At 48.0% G+C, this 16,671-nt stretch overlaps 1 protein-coding gene across 9 annotated transcripts in view; it reads left to right on the forward strand.

The window, feature by feature from the left end:
• The window catches only part of FRMD4A (FERM domain containing 4A), a 369,074-nt gene that overhangs the window by 235,935 nt on the left and 116,468 nt on the right, over positions 1-16,671 (forward strand). For all 9 annotated transcript variants that reach the window (XM_071424072.1, XM_071424070.1, XM_071424069.1 and 6 more), the window contains one exon: positions 1,777-1,842. In XM_071424072.1, coding sequence (XP_071280173.1) covers positions 1,777-1,842 — 66 coding nt within the window. The remainder of the gene's footprint in view (positions 1-1,776; positions 1,843-16,671) is intronic.

Consider the following 16,671-nt stretch of genomic DNA (forward strand, 5'->3'; position numbering starts at 1 on the left):
AACAAAAAGGGGTAAATTCTGCATGAACCACATGGGATTGTGCCTTCCAGAATTGTAAATTGTGGGTGAGTTGAAGGGAAGAGCTCATTTTGACAGAAGTTTTCTCATAATAAACTATGCCTCTTCAATGGCCAGCTTAAGGTTCAACAGAGTTGTTGGAATACTTGAATCTCTGTTTTGTGGAAGGGGCTGGGTAAGACTGGCTTCAGTCTGGTACCAGGAAAGGGAGAGATGGATGTGGAACAGAGCTGTCAAGAGGGAGGACAGAAGCACCCAGAAAAGGCTGATGGGCTGCTGTGCTGAGAGATAGCAGGATGAGGGTGATGCTGCTGGAGATGGCTGAGGTTGCAGATCCTGTGGCAATGGCCACACAATGCCTGGATTCTTGAATGGGCAAAGTTGCTGATGGAGCATCCACCACTGCCTCCTGGATGCCAGCACACCCAGCCCCATCAGCCACAGGGGCAGCTGATTTTTAACCTGCAGAGCTGAAGCAGAAAGCTGAGCTGTCCTCAGTTAACCCCCCAAGCACACTTCTCACTCTGCTCAGCTTGGCACTGGTAGGAAGAGGTGATGGATGAGGGCAGGAATGCCCAGGATGCTGCAGCACTTGTGTCTCCAGCAGCCTGTGACCTCCTCCCACCGTGATCCTGTGGACTCCGTGCTCACTTCTGGTGGTACTTTAGGACTCACCATGGCAGGCAATATTAATAAATTGAGCTGGGGATCCATGCAAAGCACAGGAAGGTGCCTTGGTTGCAGGTGGTGAGTCCCTGGGGGGCTAAGCTGAGCTGTGGGGCTGCTCTGGGTCTGTGCCAACGTGGGTCCAGGTGTGTGTGAGCGTTGTAGGGTGAGCCCACCCTGGGGGGCTGCCTGTGTGCTGCCTAAGTCATGCTGAGAAAGGGATTTCCAAGAGCCAAAGAGGCTTAAGGCTGACCATATCCCATTAACAGATAGTGGGATTGTGCCTGTCTCTGAAGGGCTTTGTGGGACTGAGCTGGGATCTGTAACTCTGCAGAGTGTAGTTGCTCCTCACTCACAGTGCTCTGTGCAAGAGAGGGCTTGGTGCACTGTAGAGGAGTTCCCTCAGACCACAGCTCATTTATTTCTTAGAACCCCAATCTGTGGACCTTGGAAATCTCATATAAGTCTTGTACACATAATAGTTGTATTGATATTATTTGTTAACTGTTGTAATAAACTGCTGGTGTGGAAGCACCTATGGACCAGTACAGTGATGTCAGAAGTGGTACATCCTAAATAGGATACTCCAGGTAGGACAAGCCCATTTCAGGATTCAGGGCCAAACAAGCACCTGGTGCCACTCCAGGGAGCAGCATCAGCACAGCCCAGGGAGGAGCCTGGCTCCCCAGTCCCTGTGGCATGGCTGGATCACTGCTGTTGAGGGGCTTGGGGAAGCTTGCCTGGATGTCTCCTCTGCCAGCCAAGCCAGCTGCAGAGCTGGAGGCCTCAATATGAAACATCAAGGCCCCTGTGCTGCAAAGCTGCCCCCACTGTGCACACTGGAGCACCCTCCTCCTGGCACCAGACACCGCTCCATGACAGCTACCAGGGAGGCTTCTCTTTTTCTCCTTCCAGCCTTTTCTTTACCCTGGTGCCAAAAGAAGGGGGATTAATTTGAAAAGAAATAAGTAAACACAAACCAAAAGGACTGCACTGAATGAAAGGCTTCAAGTTGTGCTGGGGGAAGGCAGCAGCCACGTGCTAAGCTGTGACTCCAGACACCCTGACACATGTTCCTCTTCTCCCTTGCAGATGACAGAAGGTCGCAGATGCCAAGTGCACCTCCTTGATGACAGGAAGCTGGAGCTCCTTGTTCAGGTAGGAACTGCACATTTCATCTTTTGATGGTTTGCTACAGCCCTGGGTTTTCACCAGGGCGGGGAGAGTAAAGGGTTTTCAGCTGGTTTTCTCAGCAGCTTCATGCTGTGATTGCCTGCAGAGCTCAGGGAAGCTGCAGTAGGGCTGCCTGGGAAGGATCTGCAAAGGCCTATCTGTGGGAAGGACTAATTCAGGACATGTTTTTACTTTATTCTGTGCCAAAACTGTCCCAGTCCCTGCCAATGAGATAGAAAAGCACCTCTGGTCATTTTTGACACTGTTGTTATTATTATTATATCTCTTACTATGTTTTTGAGGCAGGGCTTAGCTATGAGAAATGCATTGCATCTGCTTAAAATATCTCCAGCTTCTCTTCTTGCCATCCCAAATTGCTGGGCTGCACATCAGAGGGGGTTATGCCCATGCTCCCACCTGCACTGGGAATGTGGTTGGCAGCAGAAGATGCTGTGGTGGTCATGCCACAGGCAGGGATTTCTTGTAGGTTCATGTGTCAAACACAAATATGTATTAAAATCAGTCCGTGTTCCATCTGCCTTATTTTTTACTTTAAAAAAAAAAAAAAGAAGGAAGACTGGAAACAATGAGAGTCTGGTGGTGGCTTTGTAAGGAATGGCTGGTGAAAGCTGTAGCATCCTACACTTTCCTGACAATTTTGGCTCCTGTCTCAGAGATCCCCAACGGGTTAACAGCAAGAATTAGAAGAATGTCTTTCCTTTTACAAAGGCTTCCAGAGGCAGCCAAAGCAGCAGGAAATGAAACTTCCCATAGCACCCAAATGCCCTGGCTACAGCTGATAAGATGGGAGGGGGGGCAGGATCCTGCCCAGCACCTGAATGGGGATGGCTGGAGGAGACTTGAATCACAGGAAGCACGTTCAGCCTCACGTTCTGGAAAGTTGCTTAAAAATAACACTACAAAACTGTTAATGGGTAATGTTTTTACAGTCATCTAGGAGGTGAAATCCCTCAGCTGCCCCTGACACACAGTATGTTCAGAGAGTGCCTGGATAACCATGAGTCAGGCCAGTGGTGGAACCAGAACAGCTAAATCAGGATGACTAATTAAAACAAAAGACCATACCAATGGTCTCTGCATAGGCTGCACCAGGTTCTCTGATGCTTTGCAGCTGGCTGGGGGGGAAAGTTTAGTCACCTTCATCACAAGGACACAGCACTTGGCTTCCTGTGTCATCTAAATGCCTTTTCTAATTTTTCTTAGTTCAATTAAAAATTAAAATGGACTATTGGAGAATAGCTCTGCTAAAGCACTGCTCAGTATATTAATAATCACAGCTTAAAATATACTGCAGGAAATCTATGAGAGCTGCCCTGGCCAACCTACTTATTTGGGGTTTGATCAATGACACTAAAAAACCACAGGAAGGAGGCCAAGGAGGCTGGTGTGGGAAAACGTGTCCACTTCCAAGGGAGCAGAAATGGTGCCACGTGATATCATGTTTTTCTAAGTGTTTGATCACACCTTCAGTGGAATTCCTTGTAATCAATAGAGGAAGCAAATTGCTCTGTAAATCACACTAACTAGTTTGCAAGTGACCCATGGTTGAATTTTATTAGTACAACAAATCGTTTTGCTGTTTTCAAGTAATGTGTGAATGGGGGAAGGCGGGAGGGTGATGATGAAAAATTCATGCCCAGAAAAAGCAGTAACCTCTGTTGCATGCAGTACTCAGATCTCTGAGTTCCCCCGTGCTCCCACTTGTACAGGAATATCCACTGAGGCACTTCAGATGCTTTTCTGGCCTAATGACAATGCTGTTAGGTAGCTCCTAGTCAGGGTGAAGTCACTTTTAGGTGGAGCAGATGAAGGTGGATGTTTTGGACTTGAGTATGTCTCCAGTATTGATTCTCTTTGCAGACATGGGCTTTGGTTTGCCTGCCTGTAAGGCACAAAGCCACCAGTGTTGGGTGGTCCTGGAGCTGCTCCACTCAGCAGGAGTGGCTGAGGTTACCCAAAGAGATGAGCAGCTCTTTGTCCCCATGGACTCAGCTCCCTCTGGGAGCAACATGCACTTTGCTAGGGGAAATCTCACCAGCTGACCCACATTGTTTGTATCTTATAGTGAGATTTCAGATAAAAATTGTTTTGTAAGATCTGAGCACCGTTGTTTTTATTAGTGTTACCTTATCTTGTAAGCTGAATTGAACTAGAAGCTGTAAATAAAGTGTTCATCCAAGCCCAAGCTTCTGGCTGTTACTTCAAAGCTGTATTTTTCTGTGGGTGTCTTGCCATGGGCTGGAACAGAGGGCTGGTTTGCTGGGTTTTATCATGAAAGAGGTTCCTCTATAGCTCTGTTGGGCCTCAAGATCCAGACCTGCATTGGCTTGAATTGCTCAGGAGTCAGTCTCTTAAATTCTCATGTGAAATTTCCTCCTTTACACGAACCTTTCTTGGAAGCTTTTCCATTCCTATGAGAGTTTAGGAAAGAGCACTGGTAATCAGTAAATTTGATTTCTCTCCACAGGTGAGATCAAAATAACAGCCTAACCTGGATCTGGCTTTACAGGGCTTGTGTGTGTGATATCAGGTGCTCTGCCTGGAGGAGGGTTCAGGGATCCTGCTGCTGTATTTTCATAGGATCACAGAAAGGTTTGGGTTGGAGGGGATCTTAAAGACCATCTAGCTTCACTCTACCTGCCATGGGCAGGGCAATCTTTCACTAGAACTGAGTAAAGAACTTCTTCCTAGCACTTAATCTAAATCCCTCCCTTTTTTAGTTTAAAACAATGCCCTCTTTTCCCATCTCTATATGCCCATGGAAAAAGTAACTCTCCCTCTTTTTAATAATCCTCCTTTAAGTACTGGAGGGTTGCAGTGGGGTCTCCCTGGAGCCTTCTCTTTTCCAGGCTGAACAACCCCAGCTCTCTCCTCTTTTCTTCATGGGAGAGATGCTCCAGGCCTCTGCTCATCTTTGGGGTACTCCTCTTTGGTGTAGAAAAAAAACCAGCAGAACAAGCTGGGTCTGATTGAAGGAGAGAGCTGGGTGCAGCTCCCTCAAAGGGATGCAGGAGGGCTCATGGAGATCTTGAAACAGCTTTGGCCAGTGACTCTGGGGAGATGAAATTATTTCCTATCCTGCCTGAAGTGCTGCTGGGCAAAACCAGATGCATCTGGGAACAATTAGGGTGTTTGCAAAAAGCAGTGTATTAAGCAAATGTACTCCCTTTTTGTCTGTGAATTAGCTGTGATCAGACATGGGGGTTCATGAATCTGTCATTTGAAACATATCATTGGTGGGTAATGAGGGCCAGGCTGCAGGAGGACAGGGAGTGGAATTGGTGCTTCTGCTCACAGGAGCCAGCAGTGGCTCAGTGTGACAGCTCTTCCAGGCCAGACTGAAATGTTTCAACACCACAAATTCCCTCCCAAAACTGCAAAAACCCCTCTGACAGGCCACACAGCTATTGACAGTTGGACCCACCAGGCACATAGGTTTTATTTGCATTACTGTCCCCCAAAAGAGAGATTTTGGCTCAGAGGCAACATTTATAACCCCTTCTGTGAATGTTGGCTTGCTTCAGTGTTGGCACATAATGCAAGGGCTTGGGGTTACCATCACCAGAAAAGAGATCCTGGCTTTACTCAAACAAAGGGTCCTGACTGAAGTCTTGTCCTCCCAAGTCAGGCAGCTGCAGAGTGGTGCAGCAGCAGCTAAGGAAAAGCAGAAACAGAGGATTTGTGGATAAAAGAAAACCCTCCCCAATGTGTTTTGTCAGATAAATGCTGAAATTTAGAAGGGCTAATCATAAACAGAGACAGAGGAGGATCATATGGAAATCTCTTCCTGAGGGTCTGAAACTCAAAGGCTGTTTGACTTGGGATTAGGCAGAAGAGTTCCATTTGGTGTGTGTTTCATTTGATAAATGCCTGTTGAAGATCTGGGGTGTGTGGCAAGTTTATACAGCATGTTTCTTGGACAGTTTTTTCTTTCTGAGCAGGAGCAGAGTGTAGCTCCTTGGATCTTACAATATGGGGGTTTTTTCCTGTTTCTGTTTGATGCATGTTTAGTTTCTAGCACAGTTCTTTTTTTTTTTTTAAAGTGTTTGGCTTTATCCAGCTAATCTTTTTCAGTGAGCAAGTCCATTTTCATACTTCTGGAAAATGGATTTCCTCCATTCCCAACTCACAGCCTCCCTATCAGTTATATTATTTCCCAGTGACCATGTATCATTTGCCTGCTGCACATGAAAGGTTTGTGTTGCTTTATTTAAAGACTTTTGTGTAATTGGCAATTCCTTCCTTTTCATGTGGGTTTTATAAACATGGCCCTTTTTTTTCTGGGATGCCTGAATCAGACAGCCTGGCTTGATCCTGGCTCCTGCACTGGCTATGCCTGTTATCTGACAGCAGCTCAGGCAGCTGCCATCCAGAAGTGTTAAGCCTCCTAATTCTTTCTCTCTGGAGGAGCTGTTGCAGAAATGGAGCTCATCTGAGGCTCATAGCAGAGCTGTCTGTGGGGTCTGAAATCTCTGCAATTTGATTGTGGGAAATAACTGGGTAACTTGTTTCTGACCTCCTTCCCAGGAAGCACTAAGCCAGGGAGAGACAGGGCGGTCAGCACAACCTGTAGGTGTTTTGGTGATTAACCACCTCTATCTCCATGCGGACACTTTGTAGGTATTTTAGTGATTAACCACCTCTATCTCCATGTGGACACTGTAGGTATTTTGGTGATTAACCACCTCTATCTCCATGTGGACACTGTAGGTATTTTGGTGATTAACCACCTCTATCTCCATGTGGACACTTTGTAGGTATTTTGGTGATTAACCACCTCTATCTCCATGTGGACACTGTAGGTATTTTGGTGATTAACCACCTCTATCTCCATGTGGACACTTTTGAGTAACTCTTCCTGCAGCATTTCCATCTCCCAGCTGCCATGCAGGTGCATGCAGAGGCACAGTGACACCTGCACATGCACAGCCAAAATTACCAGGATGCACTGACCATCCCTCTTTGCCTTGCTCAAAACCAGCTCTGCTCTGAGTGAGTGAGGAGTCTTTCAGGAGCCCAGGATTTGTTTGCAGTGTGCCTGCCTGGTGCAGCATCTCATCCCCAGGAACCTCCTCAAGCCAGACTGGGAGACATTGGAGCTGTGAGCTGGCAGAGTGCCCTGTGGGCTGCTGACTGACTGCCACATGGGTGGCTGTCACCATGTCACCAGCGTGGCTATCCCAGGGGGATGCTCAGTTTGGAGCTCAGTTTTGGTGTCCCTCACACCTCTGGGATCAGCCTCACTGGCACCAGCCTGAGGCTCACTGTCCTGGGGAAGCAATGGCACCTTTTGAGAGCAATAGCTCCCTTAATTATGGCAGAAGGGAGAAATAAAACAGCCTGCTCTCCCTCCCAAGAATCTGTTAGAGTTTTTGCAGTATTTTCAGTACTGCTCATGATCAAGAAATTGCAATCCATGGGGCTTTTCCTACTTCCTCACTTCTGTATGCCAGTGAGCAGGGTGGTTACCTGGGCTGGTGGAAAAACCACCAAGGTTCCCCTTTAGGTGATGCTGAGGCTGGCACCTGCCTACATCAGGAGAAGCTGCCTAACTTTGGATACAGGTTTTGCATTAGGACCAGCAGTATATCCCATCCTCAGTGTGGATAAACAAAGCCCAGGATGGCCTCAGTCTCCCCAGGGAAGGCACAATAATTGCAGAAGAATGGGGTCCAGCCCTGCTCCACTGCCAAAACTGGGGATCCTTTTGGAAACATCAGCTCCAGGCCTGATGCAGAAATGCAGCCCTGACCGTAAATGGAGATGTTTGGGTGGCAGTAGCTGTCCTTGCCATGCAGGAGAGGCAGCTCCAGGCCCTGCAGAGCATCAGGCTCTGCTCCAGAGGCGTTTTGGACTATCCCTGTGGAAGGCAGTGGCAGCCAGTGCTGGGCTGGGAGTGAGCACAGGGGTGAGTACTGCCCTGCCAGCCCACTGCCCTCCCTACACCCTTGCAGGAGCTGCCCAGTGAGTATATTCATGGAGTTGTCTACAGGGCATGTCCTGCTGGGCATGGAGAGCTGGAATGGGCTCAGTGATGCCCTTGGTGAGTGCCCAAGGAGGGATCCCTGCATCCCCTCTTCCCACTCAGCCTCTCCATGCCTGCAGTGAAGCAGCTGGAAAATGTTCCTTCATACAAGGACTTGATCACTGTCCTCTGAGTGGCTCTGAAGGTTATGGGGTGGTGTGTTGCTCCTCTCCAAAACAAAAAAAGCATGTTTTCTGTAGGGCAGACAAACAACTGGAGACCAGGCTGAACTTGAGTGAAGTTTTACACTAGGACTCTGGCAGGATCCAGTCCTTCACAGTGAGAAAACGTGAAAACATTGAATTTGGATCATAATTTAAAATTAATTTGAGCTGAAGGGGGCTCAAATATTCCTTCTAGAAAGAAGACTTTATTTTCCCAAATTGCAGTGTTAGGACTGTGGTTTCTTTCAGAAATAAATTCTGATTTACTACACCAAGAGTGAGACTGTAGTCCAGCCCAGCAAGTATTTGCAAAATTGCAGATGGGATGTTTTAACATCTTTGGCATTAAAAATTATGGAAGTCCAAAGCTTTGGATCAACTCAGAAGGATCCTGCCAAGCAGTGTCTGAAGTGGGATTTATATCACTGGGACAAAGCACAGAATTGCCCCTTCCCAGCCTGTGGCTCAGGGCAGATGAGGAGTGTGAAGCCACTCTCTTGACAGGAAAGACTTATCCTGGCCTTTTTGTGCCTCCCAGGCTCCTGTTTGAAACTTCTGATCATTCTGAACACAGCTGCAAACTGCAACTACATGGCTGGGCTTGGTCACCATGGGATGGGGAGAGATGGAGGAGAGATTGCTGTACCAGAAGGGAGGTGGGACTCCAGAGTGGCAATCGTGTCTGTGCTCTCACTGACCAACCAGGGAACTATGAGCTAAGAGCTCTTCTGCTGAAAAGTTCTCTGTTTACCAAAAAAAGATACATTTGGCATTGCTCCAAGGTGAATGTGGTGCTGGGAGCATTCCCAGCCAGCCCAGCTCCTGCAGACACGCTGTGCAGTACCTGGATGTTGTCTTACAACAGGTAAATGGATACATGAAAAGTGGACCAGGAGAGCCAGGTGTGTTGCCAAATCCATCCTTCCAGCCTCCAAGGTGTGCCTCTGTTGAACTGCTCTGCAGAGCCTCTCTAATTCTCTCAAAAAGCATCCACCACTGCCATCCATGGCTCACAGAACTTCCAGTGTCAGACTGCAGGGCTGTATCTCGGGGGTTCAGTTCTCAGCTTAGGCTCCAGCAAACCTAGAAGTCCACAGAAGTCAAGCCTGGAGAGGAGAGTGTGTGCTGGGAAATGGAAATAGAAGAGAGGAGGGGCAGAAAATAAAAAAAAAAATGATGTGCAGAGCTGGGGAGTTCAGCTTAAGAGCCAGAGGGATCTCAGGCAGGGTGAAGGTGGCAAAGCAGATAATCTCAATCAAGGTTGCCCTTGATTATGAGGGCAGAACTGAAAAGATTTAGGACAGGGGGCAGAACTAGCATCTCAGAGGGAAATCCTGAGCCAGGCTCAGATTTAGGGGTGAAGAGCCTGTGCTCTGCATCCTGGCTTGGCTCCATTAAGAACAAGAGTGGTGCTGGTCCAGGCTCAGCAGCTCCCAGGTGTGCTGCATGCTCCAGGCTCCCCAGAGCTCACCGTGGGTGAGAATGGACACAACACCCGTGCTACAGATGGTGCTCAAGGGATGGAGCTGCCAGAGGAGAACATTCCAGCAAGGCAGGCTGTGCAGAGCAAGCTGGCAGGTCGTGCACATCAGTGAGGGTCACAGGGAGCAGGATTTGAAGAGGTCAAGTAGGGTGCACAGCTGCAGGCCCGGATCAAGAGCAAGCCCAAACAGGGAACATGGAGAGCCTCCAAGGGGATCTGCCGTGCGCCGAGGTCAATCTGGTCAAGCAGCTCTAGAGAAAGCAAAGCTGTGTCTGGGAAAAGCTGGACTGGAAATTAATGAAACCCAGCAGGGATGGTTCAGCCTGTCCGGATTTGTTCCTCAGCATAGGCATGGGAGGAGCATCAGCAGAAGCTGGGACAGGTGGAGGCAGGGAGCAATAGCTGCTGGGAGCAAAGTATCCCCGAGAATGTGCTGGGTCAGTGTCCTGGTTTAGGGCAAATTTGGGAGAAAACCTCCAAAGGGGGCCCCTCCAGAAAGCAAAACCACACAGCCTCTCCCCCCAGCCAGGAAGGATTCCTCAGAGAGAAATAGAAAGAACCTGTTTATTTAACAGGCACAGCACACCCCAGCACACAAAATGAGCAATATTGGATGACACCACTGTTTCACTGCTCTGAAAAAGATGGCAAATTCAGAAAGTCTCTCTTGGGGGTGGTCACTCTGTTTTCAGTCCCTCCGGCCCTGGGAATGGCTGCTGCCCAGAGTAGGCCCCGCTAGGCCACAAGGTGCAAACTCTCGGTGTTTGCCAGGCCCCAGCCCAGAGCAGGTTCAATTTGGTTTAAAAAAGGGGAATGGAAGAACAGTCCAGGAAAAATTTGGACTGCTTAGCTAAACTAGCTAATGAGCAGAAGCTAAAAGCAGGAGCAAAGCAGAAGCAAGAGCAGGAGCAAAGGGAAAAGCAAAGCAAAAAGCAAAAGCAGCACCATGTACTGCCCTGTCTGTGTGTCCCACCAGCCGTGGGGGAGCAGGCTGATAAGAAACCAAAACAAAACATTCACTCTTCAGAGCCAGTCTTGAAGGCACAGAACATAATATCCAGCATAAACAGAACACATGAATGGGGATACAAGCATCATAACCTCACCCTAGGACAGTCAGGAGTGACCTTTCCGAGAACAGAGGTACTTGTGTGTCCTGAGGAGGTTAGCTGGAGGAGGGGATGCTATCCTGGTACAGAAGTGCTGCACATTCCCCTCATTCTGAGCTGCCTGGTGGCTTCTGAGCACTGCTGAGAGCTGGTTTTACCCCATGTGCTCAGAGCTGGTTTTACCCCGTGTGCCCTTGGAGCCCTGTAACTGAGCCCTGCACGTCTGCCAGGTGCCACGTGAGGAACCTCAGGAGAAGACTCCCACAAAAAAGGACTTCCAGCCCCAGGAGAAAATGAACTGGGAATGGCAATCATTGCCCTCCACAGAGGGAAATGAGAGTGTGATTTCCAAAGGCCTGCGTAATCAATACCCCTATTATCAGTCTTCCAGAATAAATTGCATTTAAACTAATACAGGCTGGGGAGCTATCCGTGAGCTGTCAGGAGAGAGATAAGCTGAAGACACATGTTTATTCATATTGCATATGCTGAGAGCTGAATGTTCTTTACAGCTGGCTAAATGGGGGCGAAGATATTCAGTATTTTTTGCAGTTCTTCTGCTAAAATTTGTCAAAAACCCTTAATTTTGAGCACACCTGGAACTTTTCAAAATTACGGGGTGGGGAGGGGAGGGAAGGGGCTGATGAAAATCCCACTAAAACATCTGGTGAAGGAAGAAAGCTATTTCCTTTCCTGTGAGGTAACTCCTGAAGCTTTGCAGAGCATCAGCAATTTAGGTTGTCCTGCTCACCTCCCACCACATACACCAATACAGGAATGGGACATCCAACATCTAATGGGTCCATTACAGAGAAAACATCTCACTCACAGTTGCTTGGGAGAAATTCAAAAAATTCACTACTGTTTCTGCCAGGCTCAGCTGCTCCATGTCTTCAGTGGAGCTTTTGTTCAGCCTGGACCAACCTGCCAGTGTCCAGCAGTGGCTGTGAAACATGTCATTGTATTCCATGAGATGCTGCCCCAGCCATGGACCAGCCAGTGTCACCCAGCCTTGCTTCCCCCACCCAGGAGCAACTGCAGGATCTGCTCAGCTGTGAGGCACCAACAAGCTCAACAGTGGAAGTAAATTGGGTTTAGCAGCAGGACAGTGAGGCTGAAATTCACAGAGCTCCTCCTACTCTCTGCTGCTGCTCCTTCATGGTGGAGTAGCCCTTGTGTTGGTGCCACATCCCATCCCTCACCTCCAGCCTGGGTTATCTGATTTGTTCCACAGCAGGCAGTGGTGAGATTCACCTCTTTTCACTTTAGGCACAAACAGTGTGGGTGTCTGTGCCTGAGCCACACTTTTAGAGGTGGTGGAGGGAGGAGGGCACTTGTAGGGCACAGCTGAGCTCATCCTAAAAGGGATCATCTGGAATGAGTCGTCCCTTTCTCTCCTCAACTGCAAAAAGACTCTCTGCAATCAGCTCTCTCATAGGTGTTCACACTGTGGGTGGTTGTACCAGTCCTGTTCTGGCTCCAGCTCCTCCTTTCATGTCCTCCTGGCTGGACAAGAAACCCAAGTAGTAAATTCAGGTGAGAAAGTGCTAAATGTGGCACAGGATAAAAGCTGCCTCCTGGAAGATAGTGGAAATAGAAAATTATTTTTTTTATAGCATGGTCTGAGCAAGCAATTTTTAAAAATAATAACAGATGTACTGGAGAGGATTCCAGGAGATATTGAACCATCTAGAGGAGTGTAGCTCAGGAGAAATGATGAACGAGGCAGCAAAGCAGATTTGCTTTCCTGCAAAGGTAAAAAAGGTGCATTACCAATTGGAGCTAGCATTTCAGGATGGAACATTTCCCCTTATTGCTGCCATCAAGCTTTGCAGTACAAATACTAGGCTGATAGGGAATGGATGAGCAGCTTGATTGTCTAAGCTGTGTTACTCAGCTGATAGAAAATTGTTTTCTATTCCCTTTCCTTTTCAGCCTCAATGGATGCAACTTAAGACAAAAGATCTCAACTTTCAACCAAAAGGCAATTCCTTCAGCATGATACAGTGAGAGCTTTGGCCATGAGTGAGGCTCCTGGGCTCAGGGGCATTTCATATAATGAGCAAAAAGGGTCTTAACTGTCTCACTAGGAAATTATTTCCTTTTCCTTTCCCTTGCTGCAGGTAACCCAAAGCAGCAGCTGGCCATGGCTGCATGGTGTCAGGTGGGAACAGTTTGCCTGCAGCAATGGATTCAGGCCAGGTGGTTTAGAGCAGCTCAGGTGTGCTTACACAGGCACAGGTTTGAGCATCACACCTGGCAATGACACTGAGCAAAGCAAGGAGGAGCTGGGTCTGATACTGTGGTGCTGCTGGGGCTGGTTCAGCCCACTGCCTGTGGCACAGGAGGGACAGGAGACACCTGCAACCACGCTGAGGGGGCAGGAGGCTTGGGATGGGCAGCACAGGCATGCAAGGAGGCCATGCTGCCCTTCCTGAGGGACACCTGAGTGTTCCCCAGCCCTGATTACCCCACCTCTCCCCCTACAGTCCTGGTCCATTCCCTCTGTTTTTGTCCAGGAGTGTGTTTTTTAGGACCATTCTCTCTGGAAATGATGCAAAATGCCTCAAGTGCACAAATCTCCAACCCCCAACCCTTGCTGTATTCCCAGTGTGTGGCTCGTTGGTCCTTTCTGTCTTTATTTTGGAGAAGTGCCTACTTATGGGGAAGCTTTGGGCTCTGCGAAGTCGAAATGGATTTGTCTCAGTCTTTGGTGGATTATTTCCCCCAGTTCCCCTCCTCCCCCAGGGCTGCAGTAGCTGCTGACAGCAGCACAGCCTGAGTTGGGTGCCTGGAGGAGGAGTGAGGCAGTCACTGTGAGCACAGAAAGGCTGCCTGTGGCACTTGTGTCGGCCATAATACTGGATATCATCAGGAAAACCATCAGCTTTTCTAATTTTCAGGACAGAGGAGATGGCTCTTGGCTTATAATTGGGTCATGCTGTAAAAAAAAACCTGCACTGGCTCATCATAAGCAACAAGATGTACCCATTCTCCCCTTTCATTCCTGCCTTGACCTCTCCCAAAGAGGCAATCCTTTTGGATGAGAGGTTGTTCATACAGATAGGATATCTTTTACTTTCCCATCTCTCTGCACTCAGACAGGGCTCATTACAATTATGTTTGAATGAAAACTCTCCTGTTATTACCTTTGCTGGGAAACTGCCCATATTTGGGGAGGAAGAAGCACAATTCTAAATCTGCCTTGGGAGGAAGCTTCAGTCTCTGTTCTGACTTTGAAGCTATCTTGGTAGCAGGTCAAACACGATGCTTGGAGGTAAAGCCAGCAAAACATGCCAACTTTTATCTTTGGGAAAACTGGTTAATAGTACAGATTTTGGTTCAGTGACTTAGTACAGATTTTGGTTCAGTGACTTATCTCCATCTTGGTGAGGAGTCTCCCCTCCTCTGTGCTGCCCGTGTTCAGCATCCCCATTAGCAGAACAAGTGCCTCCTGTGTTCCCCTGTACAGGCAGGCAGCAGGCTCTCACTGCAGCCTGGTCCCTGTCACATTTGCCTTTGGGAGCCACCATCCTCTTCATCCCCTGGAGTAACACTGACTGAGCACTATAGGCATCCCCTCACCCTCCCTCGGGCACAGGTACATTTTGGGCCACTGGGATCACACTGCCAAGCTGCAGAGGTACCAGTGGCTCATTGCTGGTGTATAACCCTGTGGTTACCGTGCAGGATGGAGGAGTCAGGGGGATTGGAGCAGGAGGTGCAGTGGTGACTAAATGTGACCTGACGAGATTGTGAACGGGCCAACAACTCCCAGCTCATCCTGGCCCTCCTGGTTTGGCAGCCCAGACAGTGTTAGAGGCTTCAGCTTGTCAGAGTGGATCTTGTAAGAGCTCTAAGTTATGCTTATCTCCTGGAAAAGGAATGAACTAAAGGGATTTACATCTGCCCTTTTTAAGAATAAAATAAACCACACCAGCCAAGCCATTTTCACTTAATTTCCCCTCCTCACTTTGAAGCCAGGATGACCATTTAATGTGTAGAGTTGTTCTGACCCACACAATGATGTGGGCAAGGCCATTGCTCGTGTTTCCCCAGTTCCTCTGATGTTTGTTGGTTTGTTGTGTTGCTGTTTGTTGTTTTTATCCAGCATCCATGCATCAGCCCCACGTAGCAGCCAGACCATTGCATGGGATGTGCCTCTCAGCAGCTCAAAGGCAAAAAGGCTGTTTGGTTGTGGCATTGGCTTGTGGAATTTCCTGATTACCAGAATGACTAGTTTTTGGATTAATTTTGTTCTGTCTGTTGAGGACATTCAGCATAGATGCCTGATTAGAATAACCTTTCCACCTGGACTCTGCCTTTACTCCTTCTTCATCCTGTCTCTAGTGGGCAGAGGATGAACAAGCCTATTTCATGATGTTTGTTCTTCTAAACTTCATCTTCTCTTTTCATTTTTTATTGTCTTTTGAGCAACCAGAGAGTTTATATGTACTAATATGCTTTAAAGAGGAGGAAGCACCATCCATGCCCCTGACCTGGTTCATCTCATGGGCACTGGATCCCATTTCTGCCTGCTTCTCACTCTGCTGTTTCCCTCCACTCTTGTCTCAGGCAGATAAATTGGGAACACAGACAGCAGCTGGGATAAGCCCCAGTAACTCCATTGTCTTTCCTCCCTCATGTCCCTTTCAAAGGCCTTCTGATGCTCCTTCAGCAGCCAGAGCTGCATCTGTGTGCTCCACCATGGCTTTGGGTCCAGGCTTTGGGATAAGGGGCGAGATCTGTCCCTGGCAGCACATCATATGTTCCTGAGAACGGGTACCCCACAGCCAAATATTTCTAGAAAGCAGGATGGTGACTTTTATATGTATCTGGGAATTTGTAAAATGATTCAGCAAATGTCACTGAGCTACAGAGACACTGATGGTCAGGCACATTTGCTGTGATTCAGAGCTTGTCACAAGCATTTTGCACAGCTCTAGCTCTTGGGCTCTAGTGGCTGGTTCTAAAGCAGTCCATTCCCTGAAAAACACTATGGAGGCAGAGAGCATGAATTATTATTTGTTTTCACTGTGTGGACAGTTGATCAGTGACAGATGTTTCTAATTGCATTAAGCAAGTGGAAATAATGAGAATTAGATAGCAGATTCTCCAGGAATTTACATTTAGATTGAGTTACAATTTGCTATTAAAGAAGCAAATTCAATGTAGATGCATTCGTTCCTCAGCAGAAATGGGAGACGATTATTTTTAATTATTATTTGATTACTTAAAAATGAGCTGTGTTACTGTACTTAAAAATATTTGACTCAAGGGGATGACTTAATATCTGCACTTTATGTCTCCCTTAAAAGATATGGAATGATGAAATTGTTCATCAACAAACATCTCCACCTCCCCATTACAGTCCCACTGAGAGGCAAATGAAAACCAGAGGCTGCCAGAGCCCATCTCTGAGTGCCCAATTTGGGCAGTGCTGGGCTGGTGGTGATGGGGTCAGGCTCACCCAAAGCGTCTGCGTCGCTGACAAACTGAATTAAGTTGCACTGATGGAAGACAAGCTGCATCCCCCTTTGGACACCACGCTTTGCTGGGCCTGGCAGGAATTCCAGGCTGATAATTCCTGTGCTGTGTGTTGTGTGGAGCTGAGGGGAGAGGCAGCAGGGCTGGGCAGAGGTGGGTGCTCAGGCTGGAGCAGGGCGGGGGACGGGCATGGCCTCGCACGCAGGGAGCAGCAGCATCTGCTGCCTCCAGATGACACAGATCTGACAGCTCTCTCCCCCTCCATGCCAAGAGGAAATGAGCTGTGGTTCAAACCACTGGAGGTTTTCCTTTTGGGACTCTCTCTCACAGCTCTTTTTTTATTTTATTTTATCTCCTAGATTTCAAGTTCAGCTTCAGACACAGAAATGTGTGAGTTCCCTGTCAGCACAGAAGGGATTTATGTGCAGTGCAGATTATTGTATGTCTCTGTTTAGCACAGAATCCAAGCTATAAGATTTTTTTAACCAACTAGCTGGCTCAGCTTTTAATTTTTTTTTTCCTTTT

Source organism: Agelaius tricolor, unplaced genomic scaffold (assembly GCF_023055355.1).
Source record: "Agelaius tricolor isolate 1412-34295 unplaced genomic scaffold, bAgeTri1.0.p SCAF_3, whole genome shotgun sequence".
NCBI classification, from domain to species: domain Eukaryota; kingdom Metazoa; phylum Chordata; class Aves; order Passeriformes; family Icteridae; genus Agelaius; species Agelaius tricolor.